We start from the raw sequence: 22,489 nt of genomic DNA, 5'->3' as shown, positions 1-22,489 counted from the left end.
AGGGACCTTACAGATAATTATATGTGTGGGGTACAGAGATGAGGTAGTCATTCAAAAATCATGTCAAACATTATTATTGAACACAGAGTGAGTCCATGCAACTTATAATGTGACTTGATAAGAACATCTTTACTCCTGAACTTGTTTAGGTTTGACATAACAAAGAGGTTGAATACTTATTGACTCAAGACTTTTCAGCTTTTCATTTTGCTTTTATCATCAAGCTGCAAATTTAGAGTGAAAATGATTTTCCCCAAATGAGAAACTCACGCGCTGCAAATATATTCCAGTTAGGCTCTACACCCATTGTAAAGAGGATTAATGGGCTTCATTTTAACAAGTTATTTGGCCACTTTAGTTGTGATACAAACCTTATCAAAACATATGGTGCGGCAGGGTAGCCTAGTGTTAGAGTGTTGGACTAGTAACCGAAAGGTTGCAAGATTGAATCCCCGAGCTGACAAGGTACAAATCTGTCGTTCTGCCTCTGAACCCACTGTTCCTAGATCGTCATTGAAAATAAGAATTTGTTCTTAGCTGACTTACCTAGTTAAATAAAGGTAAAATAAAACATATAGGCCTATGGGCTCAGCTACATGAGGTGTGGCACTATGATTTGAAAAAGTGGCCCAAAAAAAGGTATGTGCTGTTTCTTGAATTCCACTGGGCATCATTCACAACTGATGGGCTAATATTGTCACCCATCAGACTATTCTTGATTTAATCTTGTCTTTAAATGTACTAAATGTGTGCAATTTGTTTTGATTTAGAATGGACAATTATCATGCATCTGTCTCGAAACAGGGGCCATAATGTTTTATTCCAGCCCAGGTGAATTTAGATTTTGGCTAGATGGGGTTCATTGTATGTGCAAAGTTTTACGCTGATCCAATGAACCATTTCATTTCTGTTCAAAATGTTGTATCAACACTGCCCAAATGTGCCTAATTTGTTAATGAACATTATCTGACTTATTAAACATTATCTGACTAGGCACAATTTATATTTTGGCTGCTAGATTGCAGCAGTGTATTAGCAAAGTTTTGCATTTCTATTCAAAATGTTGTATAAAGCCTACCCAAATGTGCCTAATTGGTCAATATATACATTTTCAAGTAGATAACTGTACACTCTCCTCAAACAATAGCATGGCATTTTTTCACTGTAACATCTACTGTAAATTGGACAGTGCAGTTTGATTAACAAGAAGTTAAGATTTCTGCCCGAAAAAGACATGTCTATGTCCTGGGAAATGTTCTTGTTACTTACAACCTCAGGCTAATCACATTAGCGCACGTTAGCTCAACCATCCCGCAGGAGGGACACCGATCCCGAGGTGAACTGAATTGGAGAATTTAGTATGTGTGTGTGTTTGTGTGTGTGTGCGCTCGCTCGCTCGCTCGTGCTAGTGTGAGATCCTAGACCCATTATAACCCCACCACTATTCCACTACTTGGCCCAATCTGATCCTAGACCCATTATAACCTCACCACTATTCCACTACATGACCCTATCTGATCCTAGACCCATTATAACCTCACCACTATTCCACTACTTTGCCCAATCTGATCCTACAGCAGGCCGGCAGCCTGGGAGAACGGGACACTATCGTTCATCACACCTTGTAACTCTTCTGCTGTAAAATCTCATAACCCAAGGAGTTCTCTGCAGCTACCACCACAACATCTATTTTCTGTGATTTGTGTTCCATTTCTGCATCACAGTTGATAACCATGGCTATGAATGCTAAGAAACCTTACTGAAACACATGTTATTCCTATCACTCTCTATTGGCCTCGGCATACTCACAGGGAGCCTCTCAGGATCCCTCTAAACTGGACCCATCTTCCTCTACGACTCTCTTCACTGCCTATGAAGGTTCCTTCAGAGAAAATGACTCAAGTAAAGGTGAAAGTCACCCAGTAAAATATTACTTGAGTAAAGGTTTAAAATTATTCGGTTTTAAATATACTGAAGTATCAACATTAAATTGAATTGATCAAATTTACTTAAGTATCAAAAGTAAAAGGATACATATTTTCAAATTCCTTACATGAAGCAAACCAGACGGCACCATTTTCTTGTTTTTTAAAATATAATTACGCATAGCCAAGGGCATACTCCAACACTCAGTCACAATTTACAAACAAAGCATTTGTATTTAGTGAGTCTGCCAGGTCAGAGGCAGCAGGGATGACCATGGACGTTCTCTTGATAAGTGGGTGAATTGGACCATTTTTCTGTCCTGCTAATCATTCAAAATGTAACGAGTACTTTTGGGTGTCAGGGAAAATGTATGGAGTAGAAAGTACATTCTTTTCTTTAGGAATGTAGTGAAGTGAAAGTTGTCAAAAATATAAATAGTAAAGTAAAGATACCCCCAAAAACGACTTAAGTAGTACTTGAGGGTATTTCTCCTTAAGTGCTTTACACCACTAACTAATGGCCCGACAACAGGATCTCTTGTTGGGTTAATGAGGCAACTAGTCACACCTGTGACAGTTCCTTTAAAAGGAGAGGTGGAAGAGGTAGACCATAACTCACAGACAACAGAGAGACACCCAGTGAATCCCTTGGAAGAGTGCAGAAGGTGAGAGTGCATCATTATTTAATCAACTATCTGCATCTCAAATGGTACCTAAATGTTATTTGCCCCTTGTCAAACGTAGTACAATATATAGTTGTGCCTTTTTGTGGAGCGGCCCCCTGAATTTAAGCGCATAGACTAATCCGTACCTTTGCAGTAAATGGGTAGTGTCTGACAATATCTGTAATGCTTCCCTTTCCCTATGTAGTTCATTGTAGGCCCTCGTCAAAGGTTGTTCACTACATAAGGAATGAGGAGCCATTTGGGAAGGATACATATTCCTGTGTGCCAGGCTAATCTATTGTATGTGGTTGAAGAAATGATACCTGAGTTTTGGCAGAAGACTAGTAGCACCGTGTTGCCCATACTCGCTTCTTGGGGTCCTCAGTACTGGGTTTAGAAAATGCTGCTTAAGTTTTGTACCTTACAGTGGGTTTCCTTAACCTCTCCTCTAGTACCCACAGCCATTCCAGATTTAAAATGCTCAACTAATCTTACACTCTTTCTCTCTCAGGAGACGATTACCATGGCGACATTGACCATCATTCTGCTTGTCAGCACAGCTTTTGCTCTGGGAGGTAAGCGTGACATACCTCACACTTACTCACCTACATTTTAATAAAAACATTTGTTGGTGTTGCTCTGTCCTACTTCACACACATGTAGGTGTTAATACGCAGGTGTGATTTGGAAATGTGTTTCTATTCATAACCGGTTCTCCATGGGACACCCTCTGAGAGGTCAGCCATTATCAACCTTGACACTGGAGAAATGAAGGTTGTGCCTTGCTGAAGGGCACATAGACGGATATATCAACTAGTCAGCTCACTGATTTGAACTACTGGCCCAACTCTCAAACAGCAGGCTACCTGCCACTCCTCTAGTTCCAGAGATGTATATTGGTGTCTAGATGCGGGACTGAGGTATTCTGATATGAACGGTTTGTTTGATTATATTGTCTAGCAACTAACAGGAAATAACACTGATACAATTTCCAGTCTTAGTTTCATCAGCTCTTCTACGAAACTGGAATTTGACTCTACAGGCCTTTTAAACAAGTAGCAGAACTTCAATATTTAGACAGGAAGTACCTAGGTTGCATCTGAAATGGAACCCTATTCCGTATAAACTACTTCTGAATAGGGCACATAGTGGACGCACCCCAAGATTCCAGAATGTATGTCCAGAAATGTATATTGTCCTGCAATGTTATGGTCACATTACAATGTATGTTACCTGTGTCCAGATGCTAGGATACGACCCAAGACCCCATGTGAGGATGCTAGAGATGCCGCTTTAAATGGCTCAATTGGAGCCTACGTCCCCACGTGTGACTACAATGGCCAATACACCCCTGAGCAATGTTGGGGATCTACAGGTTAACACGGCCGCACAAAATTCTCAATTCAGTTTAATGTGACACTTCAATGTGTATATATTGTATATGCAACATGTCTTTCTGGTAGGTCACTGTTGGTGTGTGACCAGTACTGGACAGAAGGTCCCGGGTAGTGATACTCCACCAGGCACTGCTAGCAACTGCTAGCAACTGTTCCACCAAGGTGCATGTATATACATACTCATTCACTAAATGTTACTACTTTGCAGCTGATTATTGATGTTTTTTGTATAATTGTAGGTGAAAGGCGTTGGAATGAAGACGTTGAAAAGACGAACAGTTGTCTTTACTGTACTACAGGAACTGATTTGCATGGAGAAATCCTGATATTAAACTGTTGATTTACTTACTTCCTTGTTGGTGTGATATGTTGAACAATGTATCTGAACTGGTCCATTTCTGGGAAGTGGAGGAAGGAGTAGGACTGTTATGGTGACTGTATTACCACCACACCGGCAGTTACAGGACATGAAGGCAGTCAAATTCCACGTGACCATTTAGTAATTGAGCTTCTCCAAGCTCTGATGCTGCTGATGGTCATTAGTAGTCTTCTACCACACTTGCTAACTGCCTGGTACTCAGCACTCTATTGTCCCTCTAATCACTCTGACATCAAAGCAAATCTAAATCACTTCATGAGCTCATGTTGCACAACATTTCTATAACCTATGCAATTGTGTGAAAACAGCCTGATGGCTTCTATTAAAAAGAGGAGGATCCCAATAGCTTCTACAGGCTAGATCTACTATAGTTACAGAACCAGTCCAAAATGAACACACCTACTCATACCAGGGTTTTATTTTCTATGTTGTAGAACAGTGAAGACAGCTATGAAATAACACCTATGGCATCATGTCTTAAACAAATCAAAAAGTAGCTACCCTTTACCTTGACAGCTTTTTACAAACTCGGCATTCTCTCAACTAGATGAGGTAGTCACCTGGAATGCATTTCAGTTAACAGGTGTGCTTGTGGAATTTCTATCCTCAATGTGTTTGAGCAGATCAGTTGTGACAAGGTAGGGGTGGTATACTAAGTCCTACATGTTAAATGTCAAGTCCATATTATGGCATGAACAGCTCAAATAAGCAAAGAGAAACAGTCCATTACTTTAAGCCATGAAGGTCAGAAAATGCGGAACTTTGAACCTTCAAGTGAAGTCTCAAAAACCAAGCGCTATGATGAAACTGGCTCTCGAGGATCACCACAGGAAAGGAAGACACACTGTAGTTACCTCTACTGCAATGAGTAGACCTGTGGGAACCTGTCATTTGGTCTTAGTCCAAATTTTTGGTTTGAGGCGCCGACTAGGTGAACGGATGTTCTCCGCATGTGGTGTTCCCACCGTGAAGCATGGAGGTGTGATGGTGTGGGGCTGCTTTGTTGGTGACACTGTCAGTGATTTATTTAGAATTCAAGGCACACTTAACCAGCATGGCTACCACAGCATTTTATATTACCTTGTTACTGGCTTACTTGGTTAAATCAAGTTCTCATTTACAACCGTGCCCTGGCCAAGGTAAAGCAAAGCAGTGTGACAAAAACAACAGCTACACATGGGATAAACAAACATACAGTCAACACAATAGAAACATCTATGTACAGTGTGTGCAAATGAACTAAGATTAGAGAGGTAAGGCAATAAATAGGCCATTGTGGTGAAATAATTAAAATGTAATATTAACACTGGATTGATAGATGTGCAGATGATGTGCAAGTAGAGATACTGGGGTGCAAAAGAGCAACAAATAATATGGAGATGAGGTAGTTGGATGGGCTATTTACAGAGGGGCTGTGTACAGGTGCAGTGCACGGTAAGCTGCTCTGACAGCTGATCCTTAGAGCGTTGGACTTGGACCGAAAGGCTGAAAGTTCGAATCCCAAGGCTAACAAGGTAAAAATCTGTTGTTCTGCCACTGAACAAGGCAGTTAACTTCTTTGGGCTGCAAGCCCGAAGCCGGGCGCAATATGACAACAGCCACTTCAAGTGCAGGGCACGAAATTCAAAATATATTTTTTTGAAATATTTAACTTTCACACATTAACAAGACCAATACAGCATATGAAAGATAAACATCTTGTGAATCCAGCCAACATGTCCGATTTTAAAATGTTTTACAGCGAAAACACCACGTATATTTATGTTAGCTCACCACCAAATACAAAAAAGGACAGACATTTTTCACAGCACAGGTAGCATGCACAAAACCAACCTAACTAACCAAGAACCAACCAAACTAACCAAGAAACAACTTCATCAGATGACAGTCTTATAACATGTTATTCAATAAATCTATGTTTTGTTCGAAAAATGTGCATATTTGAGCTATAAATCAGTTTTACATTGCAGCTACCATCACAGCTACCGTCAGAAATAGCACCGAAGCAGCCAGAGTAATTACAGACACCAACGTCAAATACCTAAATACTCATCATAAAAGATTTCTGAAAAATACATGGTGTACAGCAAATGAAAGACAGGCATCTTGTGATTCCAGCCAATATTTCCGATTTCTTAAGTGTTTTACAGCGAAAACACAATATAGCATTATATTAGCTTACCACAATAGCCAGAAACACAAGCCATTTACCAGCAGCGAAAGTTAGCGATCGTAACAAACCAGCAAAAGATATATAATTTTTGACTAACCTTGATAAGCTTCATCAGATGACAGTCCTATAACATCAGGTTATACATACACTTATGTTTTGTTCGAAAATGTGCATATTTAGAGCTGAAATCAGTGGTTATACATTGTGCTAACGTAGCATCTTTTTCCCACAACGTCCGGATATTTTTCTGACACTCACATATTCTGACCAAATAACTATTCATAAACATTACTAAAAAATACATGTTGTATAGGAAATGATAGATACACTAGTTCTTAATGCAATCGCCGTGTTAGAATTCTAAAAATAACTTCATTACGACATGCAGTTTACGTTATGGCGAGAGCGTGCCCAAAATCTGGGCGCAAACTACTAGTTCACATGTTCGACAGATATATGAAATAGCATCATAAAATGGGTCCTACTTTTGATGATCTTCCATCAGAATGTTGTACAAGGGGTCCTTTGTCCAGAACAATCGTTGTTTGGATTTAGAATGTCCTCTTCTCCAGTCAATTAGCACGGAAAGCTAGCAAAGTGGCGCGAAGCTCTCCTTCCTGAACATACGCAGACAAAGCAACACGCCTAACGTCCCGAAAAAATTTCAATAATCTAATAAAACTATATTGAAAAAACATACTTTACGATGATATTGTCACATGTATCAAATAAAATCAAAGCCGGAGATATTAGTCGTCTATAACGAGAGCTTTACAGAAGGCAATACCAGGTCACTTCTCGCGCGCTCCAGAAAACAGGAAATTGGGGTCACGTCATGCCATGAGCTTTTATTCGACCTCAGATGATGTTATACACTCCATTTCTTCTCTCACTGCCTGTTGACATCTAGTGGAAGGCGTATGAAGTGCATGTATACTAATAAATATCAAGCACATTTATAGGCAGGCCCTAGAACAGAGCATGGATTTCAGATTTTCCACTTCCTGTCAGGAAGTTTGCTGCAAAATGAGTTCTGTTTTACTCACAGATATAATTCAAAAACGGTTTTAGAAACTAGAGAGTGTTTTCTATCCAATAGTAATAATAATATGCATATTGTACGAGCAAGAATTGAGTACGAGGCCGTTTGAAATGGGCACCTTTTATCCAGGCTACTCAATACTGCCCCTGCAGCCCAAAGAGGTTAACCCACTGTTCCTAGGGAGTCATTGAAAATAAGAACTTGTTTTTAACTATTGTTTAAAATACTCTCCCTGTCCTAAGGGTAAAAAATGACCCACCTTCGCTAAACCCCTAAAATAAAGCAGCTTAATTGATTTTTAAACTCCAAATCTATTTTGCATAAAGAAACATCTGGGTTTTACCTCTTCACATTGCAGAAAGACTGCATTTAATCAGTGGACACCTCTCGTTTCTTTTTTACAACAGACCTGTTATAATTGTTTTCTTTACCAAAGTAGAGGTTTATTATTATTATTGCTAAAGGTACTGCGTAGGTGTAAACATATTTTTTTTAGCAAGAGATAGCACTTGTATAGCCTAAGAAAGTAGCAGAAATGTGCAGAAAGTAGTTTTGAAAAAAATATTTTATATAAGGGAAACAAGTCTTGAACTTTTTTGGCAACATAGTGATATATTCTTATATACTGTACAATGAGGAATTCAACTACAAAATACTAGTCTCCTCCCATTTTTTTAACTATTGCCCACACCCACAAGGTGTTTAAACAACAACAATAAATAAGAATAAAATAGGATAATAGATACAAAACAAAAATGCAAACAACATAAATCAATCAACTCTATTTAGCATGTAGCACAGTATGCAAGTGTGTGCATGGACTTTGCAGTTGTATTTCTCACATGTGCAGCACATAGTATTTGTTTTACAGTCCCTCTTTGGGGGCAGAATTGGAATTTCCTCCTCTTGCCTGCCCCAGCTGCAGCCTCAGGTGGATCAGCTTTCACAAGCGCTGCAGAGGCTGTTAGGAGGAACTCCCTTCTTTGAATTTGTGGGGTTACAAGTGCCTTTCCCAGCTGCTCCAGGAAAAACTTCCTCTTGTTACTCTCATCAGGCATCCAGGTACGGTTGATCTTGTTCCATATAACGAAGGCATTGTAGGGGACACATCAATGATGTTATGGAAGATGACCATAGGCCAGCGGCCAGTCATCCTCCTGCAGCTGTCAGTTCCAATCATTTTGTCCAGGTTGTCCACGCCTCCTTTGCTGTGGTTTTAGTCTAGGATGATGGCTGGCTTCCTGTCCTTTTGATCACTGATCTCAGCTGCTTTGGGCAGTTTGGTGAAGAGGACCACATTCTTGTTCCTCTTTGGTAGGTAAGAAACTAGAAAGGGGGTGGGGGTGAAGGCAAACGTTGATGAGAAGGCCTCTCTCCCCCTTGTTGCGAGGAGTGCAGGGTGGAGCTCAGGCCTGTTCTTTCTAACTGCGCCAACCATGCTGATCTTCCTCTCCAGGAGCTAGTGGCTGAGTTCATAAGAGGTGAAGAAATTGTCACATGTGACATTGTGCCCCCTCAGTCCATCTGTCACATCAAGCACAACCCGCATCCCCTGGTTCTTCTCCGGGCCTCCACTGGTCGGCTTCCCCGTGTAGACTTGCATCTTCCGAGCGTAGCTGGATTGTGCGTCACAGGCCACCCTTATCTTGATGCAATACTTTGCCGACTTGCTGGGCATATTCTGCCAGAAAGGACAGCGACCTTTTGACAAAGAGATTACTATCAGCAATTAGTATCAGTGTCACAGAAAACAGTCACATAAATCAATGATATTACAACAATACATAATACAATTATTTGTACACTGGTGGTGTACAGCTTTCATGGAAATATGAACAAAGGCGATGTTACACTTTTTCTAATGTTGGGGTCACTCTAGGAAAAGTAATCACATTTCAAGTAGAAAAAATTCATTTAGTGGGGTTTTCTCTACTGTTTAAAGGGATATTGTGAGATTTTGGCAATTTAGCCGTCTTTCTTTAGTTTGAAGGAAGTTTTTAAATTAACTACTGCAGCTTCAGCACAATTATTAACTCTGAGAGCAGATCCCAAAGACTTCTAGTCATTGCGCTGACGCTAGTTAGCGATCGCTGGAAAAACTACCTTCAAAGTCCTTCATATTTCATGCAGAGACAAAATCTGACTCTGGGTTAGAAGAAAAAGGTTGTAATTGCCAAAATATTGCACTATCCCTTTAAGGAGGAAATGGCATCGGTTCCAATCCAAGTGCCATTTATCAAACTCCAGGCGGTGCTATGGTCAGATGACATGAAAATAGAGCTCTTTAGTCATGAACTTCAGCGGTGGTTTTGGTGTGGAAAAACAGAAGCATGTGCAGAGAAGTACCTCATACCTACAGTAAAATATGGTTCTGCATCTTTCACGTTTATGAAGCTTTTTTGCTTCCCTGGTTCTGTGGCCCTTTTTAAGCTCAACGGCATCATAAACTTGGTACCAAGTACAAGGACATTATAGCCCCAAAAAAACTAGTTCTCTCTGCCGGGATGCTGACATTGGCTGGAAGTGGATCTTCAAGCAAGACAATAACCCCCAAGCACACATCAAAATCCACAATGAAATGGTTAAATGACCACAAAATCAATATGTTGCAATGTCCATCTCAGTCTCCGGACAGAAAGGACGCCTGTATCTTTGTAGTGACTGGGTGTATTGATACACCATCCAATGTGTAATTAATACCATTCTCAAAGGGATATTCAATGTCTGCTTTTTTTTATTTTACCCATCTTTCAATAGGTGCCCTTGGTTGCAAGGCATTGGAAAACTCCCTGGTCATTGTGGTTGAATCTGTGTTTGAAATGCATTGCTCGACTGAGGGACCTTACAGATAATTATATGTGTGGGGTACAGAGATGAGGTAGTCATTCAAAAATCATGTCAAACATTATTATTGAACACAGAGTGAGTCCATGCAACTTATAATGTGACTTGATAAGAACATCTTTACTCCTGAACTTGTTTAGGTTTGACATAACAAAGAGGTTGAATACTTATTGACTCAAGACTTTTCAGCTTTTCATTTTGCTTTTATCATCAAGCTGCAAATTTAGAGTGAAAATGATTTTCCCCAAATGAGAAACTCACGCGCTGTAAATATATTCCAGTTAGGCTCTACACCCATTGTAAAGAGGATTAATGGGCTTCATTTTAACAAGTTATTTGGCCACTTTAGTTGTGATACAAACCTTATCAAAACATATGGTGCGGCAGGGTAGCCTAGTGTTAGAGTGTTGGACTAGTAACCGAAAGGTTGCAAGATTGAATCCCCGAGCTGACAAGGTACAAATCTGTCGTTCTGCCTCTGAACCCACTGTTCCTAGATCGTCATTGAAAATAAGAATTTGTTCTTAGCTGACTTACCTAGTTAAATAAAGGTAAAATAAAACATATAGGCCTATGGGCTCAGCTACATGAGGTGTGGCACTATGATTTGAAAAAGTGGCCCAAAAAAAGGTATGTGCTGTTTCTTGAATTCCACTGGGCATCATTCACAACTGATGGGCTAATATTGTCACCCATCAGACTATTCTTGATTTAATCTTGTCTTTAAATGTACTAAATGTGTGCAATTTGTTTTGATTTAGAATGGACAATTATCATGCATCTGTCTCGAAACAGGGGCCATAATGTTTTATTCCAGCCCAGGTGAATTTAGATTTTGGCTAGATGGGGTTCATTGTATGTGCAAAGTTTTACGCTGATCCAATGAACCATTTCATTTCTGTTCAAAATGTTGTATCAACACTGCCCAAATGTGCCTAATTTGTTAATGAACATTATCTGACTTATTAAACATTATCTGACTAGGCACAATTTATATTTTGGCTGCTAGATTGCAGCAGTGTATTAGCAAAGTTTTGCATTTCTATTCAAAATGTTGTATAAAGCCTACCCAAATGTGCCTAATTGGTCAATATATACATTTTCAAGTAGATAACTGTACACTCTCCTCAAACAATAGCATGGCATTTTTTCACTGTAACATCTACTGTAAATTGGACAGTGCAGTTTGATTAACAAGAAGTTAAGATTTCTGCCCGAAAAAGACATGTCTATGTCCTGGGAAATGTTCTTGTTACTTACAACCTCAGGCTAATCACATTAGCGCACGTTAGCTCAACCATCCCGCAGGAGGGACACCGATCCCGAGGTGAACTGAATTGGAGAATTTAGTATGTGTGTGTGTTTGTGTGTGTGTGCGCTCGCTCGCTCGCTCGTGCTAGTGTGAGATCCTAGACCCATTATAACCCCACCACTATTCCACTACTTGGCCCAATCTGATCCTAGACCCATTATAACCTCACCACTATTCCACTACATGACCCTATCTGATCCTAGACCCATTATAACCTCACCACTATTCCACTACTTTGCCCAATCTGATCCTACAGCAGGCCGGCAGCCTGGGAGAACGGGACACTATCGTTCATCACACCTTGTAACTCTTCTGCTGTAAAATCTCATAACCCAAGGAGTTCTCTGCAGCTACCACCACAACATCTATTTTCTGTGATTTGTGTTCCATTTCTGCATCACAGTTGATAACCATGGCTATGAATGCTAAGAAACCTTACTGAAACACATGTTATTCCTATCACTCTCTATTGGCCTCGGCATACTCACAGGGAGCCTCTCAGGATCCCTCTAAACTGGACCCATCTTCCTCTACGACTCTCTTCACTGCCTATGAAGGTTCCTTCAGAGAAAATGACTCAAGTAAAGGTGAAAGTCACCCAGTAAAATATTACTTGAGTAAAGGTTTAAAATTATTCGGTTTTAAATATACTGAAGTATCAACATTAAATTGAATTGATCAAATTTACTTAAGTATCAAAAGTAAAAGGATACATATTTTCAAATTCCTTACATGAAGCAAACCAGACGGCACCATTTTCTTGTTTTTTAAAATATAATTACGCATAGCCAAGGGCATACTCCAACACTCAGTCACAATTTACAAACAAAGCATTTGTATTTAGTGAGTCTGCCAGGTCAGAGGCAGCAGGGATGACCATGGACGTTCTCTTGATAAGTGGGTGAATTGGACCATTTTTCTGTCCTGCTAATCATTCAAAATGTAACGAGTACTTTTGGGTGTCAGGGAAAATGTATGGAGTAGAAAGTACATTCTTTTCTTTAGGAATGTAGTGAAGTGAAAGTTGTCAAAAATATAAATAGTAAAGTAAAGATACCCCCAAAAACGACTTAAGTAGTACTTGAGGGTATTTCTCCTTAAGTGCTTTACACCACTAACTAATGGCCCGACAACAGGATCTCTTGTTGGGTTAATGAGGCAACTAGTCACACCTGTGACAGTTCCTTTAAAAGGAGAGGTGGAAGAGGTAGACCATAACTCACAGACAACAGAGAGACACCCAGTGAATCCCTTGGAAGAGTGCAGAAGGTGAGAGTGCATCATTATTTAATCAACTATCTGCATCTCAAATGGTACCTAAATGTTATTTGCCCCTTGTCAAACGTAGTACAATATATAGTTGTGCCTTTTTGTGGAGCGGCCCCCTGAATTTAAGCGCATAGACTAATCCGTACCTTTGCAGTAAATGGGTAGTGTCTGACAATATCTGTAATGCTTCCCTTTCCCTATGTAGTTCATTGTAGGCCCTCGTCAAAGGTTGTTCACTACATAAGGAATGAGGAGCCATTTGGGAAGGATACATATTCCTGTGTGCCAGGCTAATCTATTGTATGTGGTTGAAGAAATGATACCTGAGTTTTGGCAGAAGACTAGTAGCACCGTGTTGCCCATACTCGCTTCTTGGGGTCCTCAGTACTGGGTTTAGAAAATGCTGCTTAAGTTTTGTACCTTACAGTGGGTTTCCTTAACCTCTCCTCTAGTACCCACAGCCATTCCAGATTTAAAATGCTCAACTAATCTTACACTCTTTCTCTCTCAGGAGACGATTACCATGGCGACATTGACCATCATTCTGCTTGTCAGCACAGCTTTTGCTCTGGGAGGTAAGCGTGACATACCTCACACTTACTCACCTACATTTTAATAAAAACATTTGTTGGTGTTGCTCTGTCCTACTTCACACACATGTAGGTGTTAATACGCAGGTGTGATTTGGAAATGTGTTTCTATTCATAACCGGTTCTCCATGGGACACCCTCTGAGAGGTCAGCCATTATCAACCTTGACACTGGAGAAATGAAGGTTGTGCCTTGCTGAAGGGCACATAGACGGATATATCAACTAGTCAGCTCACTGATTTGAACTACTGGCCCAACTCTCAAACAGCAGGCTACCTGCCACTCCTCTAGTTCCAGAGATGTATATTGGTGTCTAGATGCGGGACTGAGGTATTCTGATATGAACGGTTTGTTTGATTATATTGTCTAGCAACTAACAGGAAATAACACTGATACAATTTCCAGTCTTAGTTTCATCAGCTCTTCTACGAAACTGGAATTTGACTCTACAGGCCTTTTAAACAAGTAGCAGAACTTCAATATTTAGACAGGAAGTACCTAGGTTGCATCTGAAATGGAACCCTATTCCGTATAAACTACTTCTGAATAGGGCACATAGTGGACGCACCCCAAGATTCCAGAATGTATGTCCAGAAATGTATATTGTCCTGCAATGTTATGGTCACATTACAATGTATGTTACCTGTGTCCAGATGCTAGGATACGACCCAAGACCCCATGTGAGGATGCTAGAGATGCCGCTTTAAATGGCTCAATTGGAGCCTACGTCCCCACGTGTGACTACAATGGCCAATACACCCCTGAGCAATGTTGGGGATCTACAGGTTAACACGGCCGCACAAAATTCTCAATTCAGTTTAATGTGACACTTCAATGTGTATATATTGTATATGCAACATGTCTTTCTGGTAGGTCACTGTTGGTGTGTGACCAGTACTGGACAGAAGGTCCCGGGTAGTGATACTCCACCAGGCACTGCTAGCAACTGCTAGCAACTGTTCCACCAAGGTGCATGTATATACATACTCATTCACTAAATGTTACTACTTTGCAGCTGATTATTGATGTTTTTTGTATAATTGTAGGTGAAAGGCGTTGGAATGAAGACGTTGAAAAGACGAACAGTTGTCTTTACTGTACTACAGGAACTGATTTGCATGGAGAAATCCTGATATTAAACTGTTGATTTACTTACTTCCTTGTTGGTGTGATATGTTGAACAATGTATCTGAACTGGTCCATTTCTGGGAAGTGGAGGAAGGAGTAGGACTGTTATGGTGACTGTATTACCACCACACCGGCAGTTACAGGACATGAAGGCAGTCAAATTCCACGTGACCATTTAGTAATTGAGCTTCTCCAAGCTCTGATGCTGCTGATGGTCATTAGTAGTCTTCTACCACACTTGCTAACTGCCTGGTACTCAGCACTCTATTGTCCCTCTAATCACTCTGACATCAAAGCAAATCTAAATCACTTCATGAGCTCATGTTGCACAACATTTCTATAACCTATGCAATTGTGTGAAAACAGCCTGATGGCTTCTATTAAAAAGAGGAGGATCCCAATAGCTTCTACAGGCTAGATCTACTATAGTTACAGAACCAGTCCAAAATGAACACACCTACTCATACCAGGGTTTTATTTTCTATGTTGTAGAACAGTGAAGACAGCTATGAAATAACACCTATGGCATCATGTCTTAAACAAATCAAAAAGTAGCTACCCTTTACCTTGACAGCTTTTTACAAACTCGGCATTCTCTCAACTAGATGAGGTAGTCACCTGGAATGCATTTCAGTTAACAGGTGTGCTTGTGGAATTTCTATCCTCAATGTGTTTGAGCAGATCAGTTGTGACAAGGTAGGGGTGGTATACTAAGTCCTACATGTTAAATGTCAAGTCCATATTATGGCATGAACAGCTCAAATAAGCAAAGAGAAACAGTCCATTACTTTAAGCCATGAAGGTCAGAAAATGCGGAACTTTGAACCTTCAAGTGAAGTCTCAAAAACCAAGCGCTATGATGAAACTGGCTCTCGAGGATCACCACAGGAAAGGAAGACACACTGTAGTTACCTCTACTGCAATGAGTAGACCTGTGGGAACCTGTCATTTGGTCTTAGTCCAAATTTTTGGTTTGAGGCGCCGACTAGGTGAACGGATGTTCTCCGCATGTGGTGTTCCCACCGTGAAGCATGGAGGTGTGATGGTGTGGGGCTGCTTTGTTGGTGACACTGTCAGTGATTTATTTAGAATTCAAGGCACACTTAACCAGCATGGCTACCACAGCATTTTATATTACCTTGTTACTGGCTTACTTGGTTAAATCAAGTTCTCATTTACAACCGTGCCCTGGCCAAGGTAAAGCAAAGCAGTGTGACAAAAACAACAGCTACACATGGGATAAACAAACATACAGTCAACACAATAGAAACATCTATGTACAGTGTGTGCAAATGAACTAAGATTAGAGAGGTAAGGCAATAAATAGGCCATTGTGGTGAAATAATTAAAATGTAATATTAACACTGGATTGATAGATGTGCAGATGATGTGCAAGTAGAGATACTGGGGTGCAAAAGAGCAACAAATAATATGGAGATGAGGTAGTTGGATGGGCTATTTACAGAGGGGCTGTGTACAGGTGCAGTGCACGGTAAGCTGCTCTGACAGCTGATCCTTAGAGCGTTGGACTTGGACCGAAAGGCTGAAAGTTCGAATCCCAAGGCTAACAAGGTAAAAATCTGTTGTTCTGCCACTGAACAAGGCAGTTAACTTCTTTGGGCTGCAAGCCCGAAGCCGGGCGCAATATGACAACAGCCACTTCAAGTGCAGGGCACGAAATTCAAAATATATTTTTTTGAAATATTTAACTTTCACACATTAACAAGACCAATACAGCATATGAAAGATAAACATCTTGTGAATCCAGCCAACATGTCCGATTTTAAAATGTTTTACAGCGAAAACACCACGTATATTTATGTTAGCTCACCACCAAATACAAAAAAGGACAGACATTTTTCACAGCACAGGTAGCATGCACAAAACCAACCTAACTAACCAAGAACCAACCAAACTAACCAAGAAACAACTTCATCAGATGACAGTCTTATAACATGTTATTCAATAAATCTATGTTTTGTTCGAAAAATGTGCATATTTGAGCTATAAATCAGTTTTACATTGCAGCTACCATCACAGCTACCGTCAGAAATAGCACCGAAGCAGCCAGAGTAATTACAGACACCAACGTCAAATACCTAAATACTCATCATAAAAGATTTCTGAAAAATACATGGTGTACAGCAAATGAAAGACAGGCATCTTGTGATTCCAGCCAATATTTCCGATTTCTTAAGTGTTTTACAGCGAAAACACAATATAGCATTATATTAGCTTACCACAATAGCCAGAAACACAAGCCATTTACCAGCAGCGAAAGTTAGCGATCGTAACAAACCAGCAAAAGATATATAATTTTTGACTAACCTTGATAAGCTTCATCAGATGACAGTCCTATAACATCAGGTTATACATACACTTATGTTTTGTTCGAAAATGTGCATATTTAGAGCTGAAATCAGTGGTTATACATTGTGCTAACGTAGCATCTTTTTCCCACAACGTCCGGATATTTTTCTGACACTCACATATTCTGACCAAATAACTATTCATAAACATTACTAAAAAATACATGTTGTATAGGAAATGATAGATACACTAGTTCTTAATGCAATCGCCGTGTTAGAATTCTAAAAATAACTTCATTACGACATGCAGTTTACGTTATGGCGAGAGCGTGCCCAAAATCTGGGCGCAAACTACTAGTTCACATGTTCGACAGATATATGAAATAGCATCATAAAATGGGTCCTACTTTTGATGATCTTCCATCAGAATGTTGTACAAGGGGTCCTTTGTCCAGAACAATCGTTGTTTGGATTTAGAATGTCCTCTTCTCCAGTCAATTAGCACGGAAAGCTAGCAAAGTGGCGCGAAGCTCTCCTTCCTGAACATACGCAGACAAAGCAACACGCCTAACGTCCCGAAAAAATTTCAATAATCTAATAAAACTATATTGAAAAAACATACTTTACGATGATATTGTCACATGTATCAAATAAAATCAAAGCCGGAGATATTAGTCGTCTATAACGACAGCTTTACAGAAGGCAATACCAGGTCACTTCTCGCGCGCTCCAGAAAACAGGAAATTGGGGTCACGTCATGCCAAGAGCTTTTATTCGACCTCAGATGATGTTATACACTCCATTTCTTCTCTCACTGCCTGTTGACATCTAGTGGAAGGCGTATGAAGTGCATGTATACTAATAAATATCAAGCACATTTATAGGCAGGCCCTAGAACAGAGCATGGATTTCAGATATTCCACTTCCTGTCAGGAAGTTTGCTGCAAAATGAGTTCTGTTTTACTCACAGATATAATTCAAAAACGGTTTTAGAAACTAGAGAGTGTTTTCTATCCAATAGTAATAATAATATGCATATTGTACGAGCAAGAATTGAGTACGAGGCCGTTTGAAATGGGCACCTTTTATCCAGGCTACTCAATACTGCCCCTGCAGCCCAAAGAGGTTAACCCACTGTTCCTAGGGAGTCATTGAAAATAAGAACTTGTTTTTAACTATTGTTTAAAATACTCTCCCTGTCCTAAGGGTAAAAAATGACCCACCTTCGCTAAACCCCTAAAATAAAGCAGCTTAATTGATTTTTAAACTCCAAATCTATTTTGCATAAAGAAACATCTGGGTTTTACCTCTTCACATTGCAGAAAGACTGCATTTAATCAGTGGACACCTCTCGTTTCTTTTTTACAACAGACCTGTTATAATTGTTTTCTTTACCAAAGTAGAGGTTTATTATTATTATTGCTAAAGGTACTGCGTAGGTGTAAACATATTTTTTTTAGCAAGAGATAGCACTTGTATAGCCTAAGAAAGTAGCAGAAATGTGCAGAAAGTAGTTTTGAAAAAAATATTTTATATAAGGGAAACAAGTCTTGAACTTTTTTGGCAACATAGTGATATATTCTTATATACTGTACAATGAGGAATTCAACTACAAAATACTAGTCTCCTCCCATTTTTTTAACTATTGCCCACACCCACAAGGTGTTTAAACAACAACAATAAATAAGAATAAAATAGGATAATAGATACAAAACAAAAATGCAAACAACATAAATCAATCAACTCTATTTAGCATGTAGCACAGTATGCAAGTGTGTGCATGGACTTTGCAGTTGTATTTCTCACATGTGCAGCACATAGTATTTGTTTTACAGTCCCTCTTTGGGGGCAGAATTGGAATTTCCTCCTCTTGCCTGCCCCAGCTGCAGCCTCAGGTGGATCAGCTTTCACAAGCGCTGCAGAGGCTGTTAGGAGGAACTCCCTTCTTTGAATTTGTGGGGTTACAAGTGCCTTTCCCAGCTGCTCCAGGAAAAACTTCCTCTTGTTACTCTCATCAGGCATCCAGGTACGGTTGATCTTGTTCCATATAACGAAGGCATTGTAGGGGACACATCAATGATGTTATGGAAGATGACCATAGGCCAGCGGCCAGTCATCCTCCTGCAGCTGTCAGTTCCAATCATTTTGTCCAGGTTGTCCACGCCTCCTTTGCTGTGGTTTTAGTCTAGGATGATGGCTGGCTTCCTGTCCTTTTGATCACTGATCTCAGCTGCTTTGGGCAGTTTGGTGAAGAGGACCACATTCTTGTTCCTCTTTGGTAGGTAAGAAACTAGAAAGGGGGTGGGGGTGAAGGCAAACGTTGATGAGAAGGCCTCTCTCCCCCTTGTTGCGAGGAGTGCAGGGTGGAGCTCAGGCCTGTTCTTTCTAACTGCGCCAACCATGCTGATCTTCCTCTCCAGGAGCTAGTGGCTGAGTTCATAAGAGGTGAAGAAATTGTCACATGTGACATTGTGCCCCCTCAGTCCATCTGTCACATCAAGCACAACCCGCATCCCCTGGTTCTTCTCCGGGCCTCCACTGGTCGGCTTCCCCGTGTAGACTTGCATCTTCCGAGCGTAGCTGGATTGTGCGTCACAGGCCACCCTTATCTTGATGCAATACTTTGCCGACTTGCTGGGCATATTCTGCCAGAAAGGACAGCGACCTTTTGACAAAGAGATTACTATCAGCAATTAGTATCAGTGTCACAGAAAACAGTCACATAAATCAATGATATTACAACAATACATAATACAATTATTTGTACACTGGTGGTGTACAGCTTTCATGGAAATATGAACAAAGGCGATGTTACACTTTTTCTAATGTTGGGGTCACTCTAGGAAAAGTAATCACATTTCAAGTAGAAAAAATTCATTTAGTGGGGTTTTCTCTACTGTTTAAAGGGATATTGTGAGATTTTGGCAATTTAGCCGTCTTTCTTTAGTTTGAAGGAAGTTTTTAAATTAACTACTGCAGCTTCAGCACAATTATTAACTCTGAGAGCAGATCCCAAAGACTTCTAGTCATTGCGCTGACGCTAGTTAGCGATCGCTGGAAAAACTACCTTCAAAGTCCTTCATATTTCATGCAGAGACAAAATCTGACTCTGGGTTAGAAGAAAAAGGTTGTAATTGCCAAAATATTGCACTATCCCTTTAAGGAGGAAATGGCATCGGTTCCAATCCAAGTGCCATTTATCAAACTCCAGGCGGTGCTATGGTCAGATGACATGAAAATAGAGCTCTTTAGTCATGAACTTCAGCGGTGGTTTTGGTGTGGAAAAACAGAAGCATGTGCAGAGAAGTACCTCATACCTACAGTAAAATATGGTTCTGCATCTTTCACGTTTATGAAGCTTTTTTGCTTCCCTGGTTCTGTGGCCCTTTTTAAGCTCAACGGCATCATAAACTTGGTACCAAGTACAAGGACATTATAGCCCCAAAAAAACTAGTTCTCTCTGCCGGGATGCTGACATTGGCTGGAAGTGGATCTTCAAGCAAGACAATAACCCCCAAGCACACATCAAAATCCACAATGAAATGGTTAAATGACCACAAAATCAATATGTTGCAATGTCCATCTCAGTCTCCGGACAGAAAGGACGCCTGTATCTTTGTAGTGACTGGGTGTATTGATACACCATCCAATGTGTAATTAATACCATTCTCAAAGGGATATTCAATGTCTGCTTTTTTTTATTTTACCCATCTTTCAATAGGTGCCCTTGGTTGCAAGGCATTGGAAAACTCCCTGGTCATTGTGGTTGAATCTGTGTTTGAAATGCATTGCTCGACTGAGGGACCTTACAGATAATTATATGTGTGGGGTACAGAGATGAGGTAGTCATTCAAAAATCATGTCAAACATTATTATTGAACACAGAGTGAGTCCATGCAACTTATAATGTGACTTGATAAGAACATCTTTACTCCTGAACTTGTTTAGGTTTGACATAACAAAGAGGTTGAATACTTATTGACTCAAGACTTTTCAGCTTTTCATTTTGCTTTTATCATCAAGCTGCAAATTTAGAGTGAAAATGATTTTCCCCAAATGAGAAACTCACGCGCTGTAAATATATTCCAGTTAGGCTCTACACCCATTGTAAAGAGGATTAATGGGCTTCATTTTAACAAGTTATTTGGCCACTTTAGTTGTGATACAAACCTTATCAAAACATATGGTGCGGCAGGGTAGCCTAGTGTTAGAGTGTTGGACTAGTAACCGAAAGGTTGCAAGATTGAATCCCCGAGCTGACAAGGTACAAATCTGTCGTTCTGCCTCTGAACCCACTGTTCCTAGATCGTCATTGAAAATAAGAATTTGTTCTTAGCTGACTTACCTAGTTAAATAAAGGTAAAATAAAACATATAGGCCTATGGGCTCAGCTACATGAGGTGTGGCACTATGATTTGAAAAAGTGGCCCAAAAAAAGGTATGTGCTGTTTCTTGAATTCCACTGGGCATCATTCACAACTGATGGGCTAATATTGTCACCCATCAGACTATTCTTGATTTAATCTTGTCTTTAAATGTACTAAATGTGTGCAATTTGTTTTGATTTAGAATGGACAATTATCATGCATCTGTCTCGAAACAGGGGCCATAATGTTTTATTCCAGCCCAGGTGAATTTAGATTTTGGCTAGATGGGGTTCATTGTATGTGCAAAGTTTTACGCTGATCCAATGAACCATTTCATTTCTGTTCAAAATGTTGTATCAACACTGCCCAAATGTGCCTAATTTGTTAATGAACATTATCTGACTTATTAAACATTATCTGACTAGGCACAATTTATATTTTGGCTGCTAGATTGCAGCAGTGTATTAGCAAAGTTTTGCATTTCTATTCAAAATGTTGTATAAAGCCTACCCAAATGTGCCTAATTGGTCAATATATACATTTTCAAGTAGATAACTGTACACTCTCCTCAAACAATAGCATGGCATTTTTTCACTGTAACATCTACTGTAAATTGGACAGTGCAGTTTGATTAACAAGAAGTTAAGATTTCTGCCCGAAAAAGACATGTCTATGTCCTGGGAAATGTTCTTGTTACTTACAACCTCAGGCTAATCACATTAGCGCACGTTAGCTCAACCATCCCGCAGGAGGGACACCGATCCCGAGGTGAACTGAATTGGAGAATTTAGTATGTGTGTGTGTTTGTGTGTGTGTGCGCTCGCTCGCTCGCTCGTGCTAGTGTGAGATCCTAGACCCATTATAACCCCACCACTATTCCACTACTTGGCCCAATCTGATCCTAGACCCATTATAACCTCACCACTATTCCACTACATGACCCTATCTGATCCTAGACCCATTATAACCTCACCACTATTCCACTACTTTGCCCAATCTGATCCTACAGCAGGCCGGCAGCCTGGGAGAACGGGACACTATCGTTCATCACACCTTGTAACTCTTCTGCTGTAAAATCTCATAACCCAA

At 40.1% G+C, this 22,489-nt stretch overlaps 3 protein-coding genes across 3 annotated transcripts in view; all 3 read left to right on the top strand.

Moving 5' to 3' along the window:
* LOC139561550 (ladderlectin-like) overlaps positions 1-22,489 on the top strand; it is a 102,632-nt gene that overhangs the window by 29,177 nt on the left and 50,966 nt on the right. The gene's annotated exons all lie outside the window — the stretch shown is intronic.
* LOC139561556 (equistatin-like) lies at positions 2,435-4,335 on the top strand. The gene is made up of 5 exons (XM_071378785.1): positions 2,435-2,590; positions 3,102-3,165; positions 3,834-3,965; positions 4,054-4,149; positions 4,227-4,335. Exons 2-4 carry the CDS (start codon positions 3,114-3,116, stop codon positions 4,131-4,133), a joined length of 264 nt encoding a protein of 87 aa, XP_071234886.1. The 5' UTR covers positions 2,435-2,590; positions 3,102-3,113; the 3' UTR covers positions 4,134-4,149; positions 4,227-4,335.
* LOC139561559 (equistatin-like) lies at positions 12,851-14,751 on the top strand. The gene is made up of 5 exons (XM_071378787.1): positions 12,851-13,006; positions 13,518-13,581; positions 14,250-14,381; positions 14,470-14,565; positions 14,643-14,751. Exons 2-4 carry the CDS (start codon positions 13,530-13,532, stop codon positions 14,547-14,549), a joined length of 264 nt encoding a protein of 87 aa, XP_071234888.1. The 5' UTR covers positions 12,851-13,006; positions 13,518-13,529; the 3' UTR covers positions 14,550-14,565; positions 14,643-14,751.

Source organism: Salvelinus alpinus, chromosome 31 (genome assembly GCF_045679555.1).
Source record: "Salvelinus alpinus chromosome 31, SLU_Salpinus.1, whole genome shotgun sequence".
NCBI lineage: Eukaryota > Metazoa > Chordata > Actinopteri > Salmoniformes > Salmonidae > Salvelinus > Salvelinus alpinus.
The sequence above is the reverse complement of the archived record's forward strand: the minus strand, read 5'-3'. Positions and strand labels throughout refer to the sequence as shown.

Bases quoted from the DNA above. Each gene is read 5' to 3' on its own strand.
- LOC139561559 (XM_071378787.1), top strand. From the start codon at position 13,530: ATGGCGACATTGACCATCATTCTGCTTGTCAGCACAGCTTTTGCTCTG. The intron at 13,582-14,249 runs GTAAGCGTGACA...ACCTGTGTCCAG, and splicing joins CACAGCTTTTGCTCTGGGAG to ATGCTAGGATACGACCCAAG. The intron at 14,382-14,469 runs GTTAACACGGCC...TCTTTCTGGTAG, and splicing joins GCAATGTTGGGGATCTACAG to GTCACTGTTGGTGTGTGACC.
- LOC139561556 (XM_071378785.1), top strand. From the start codon at position 3,114: ATGGCGACATTGACCATCATTCTGCTTGTCAGCACAGCTTTTGCTCTG. The intron at 3,166-3,833 runs GTAAGCGTGACA...ACCTGTGTCCAG, and splicing joins CACAGCTTTTGCTCTGGGAG to ATGCTAGGATACGACCCAAG. The intron at 3,966-4,053 runs GTTAACACGGCC...TCTTTCTGGTAG, and splicing joins GCAATGTTGGGGATCTACAG to GTCACTGTTGGTGTGTGACC.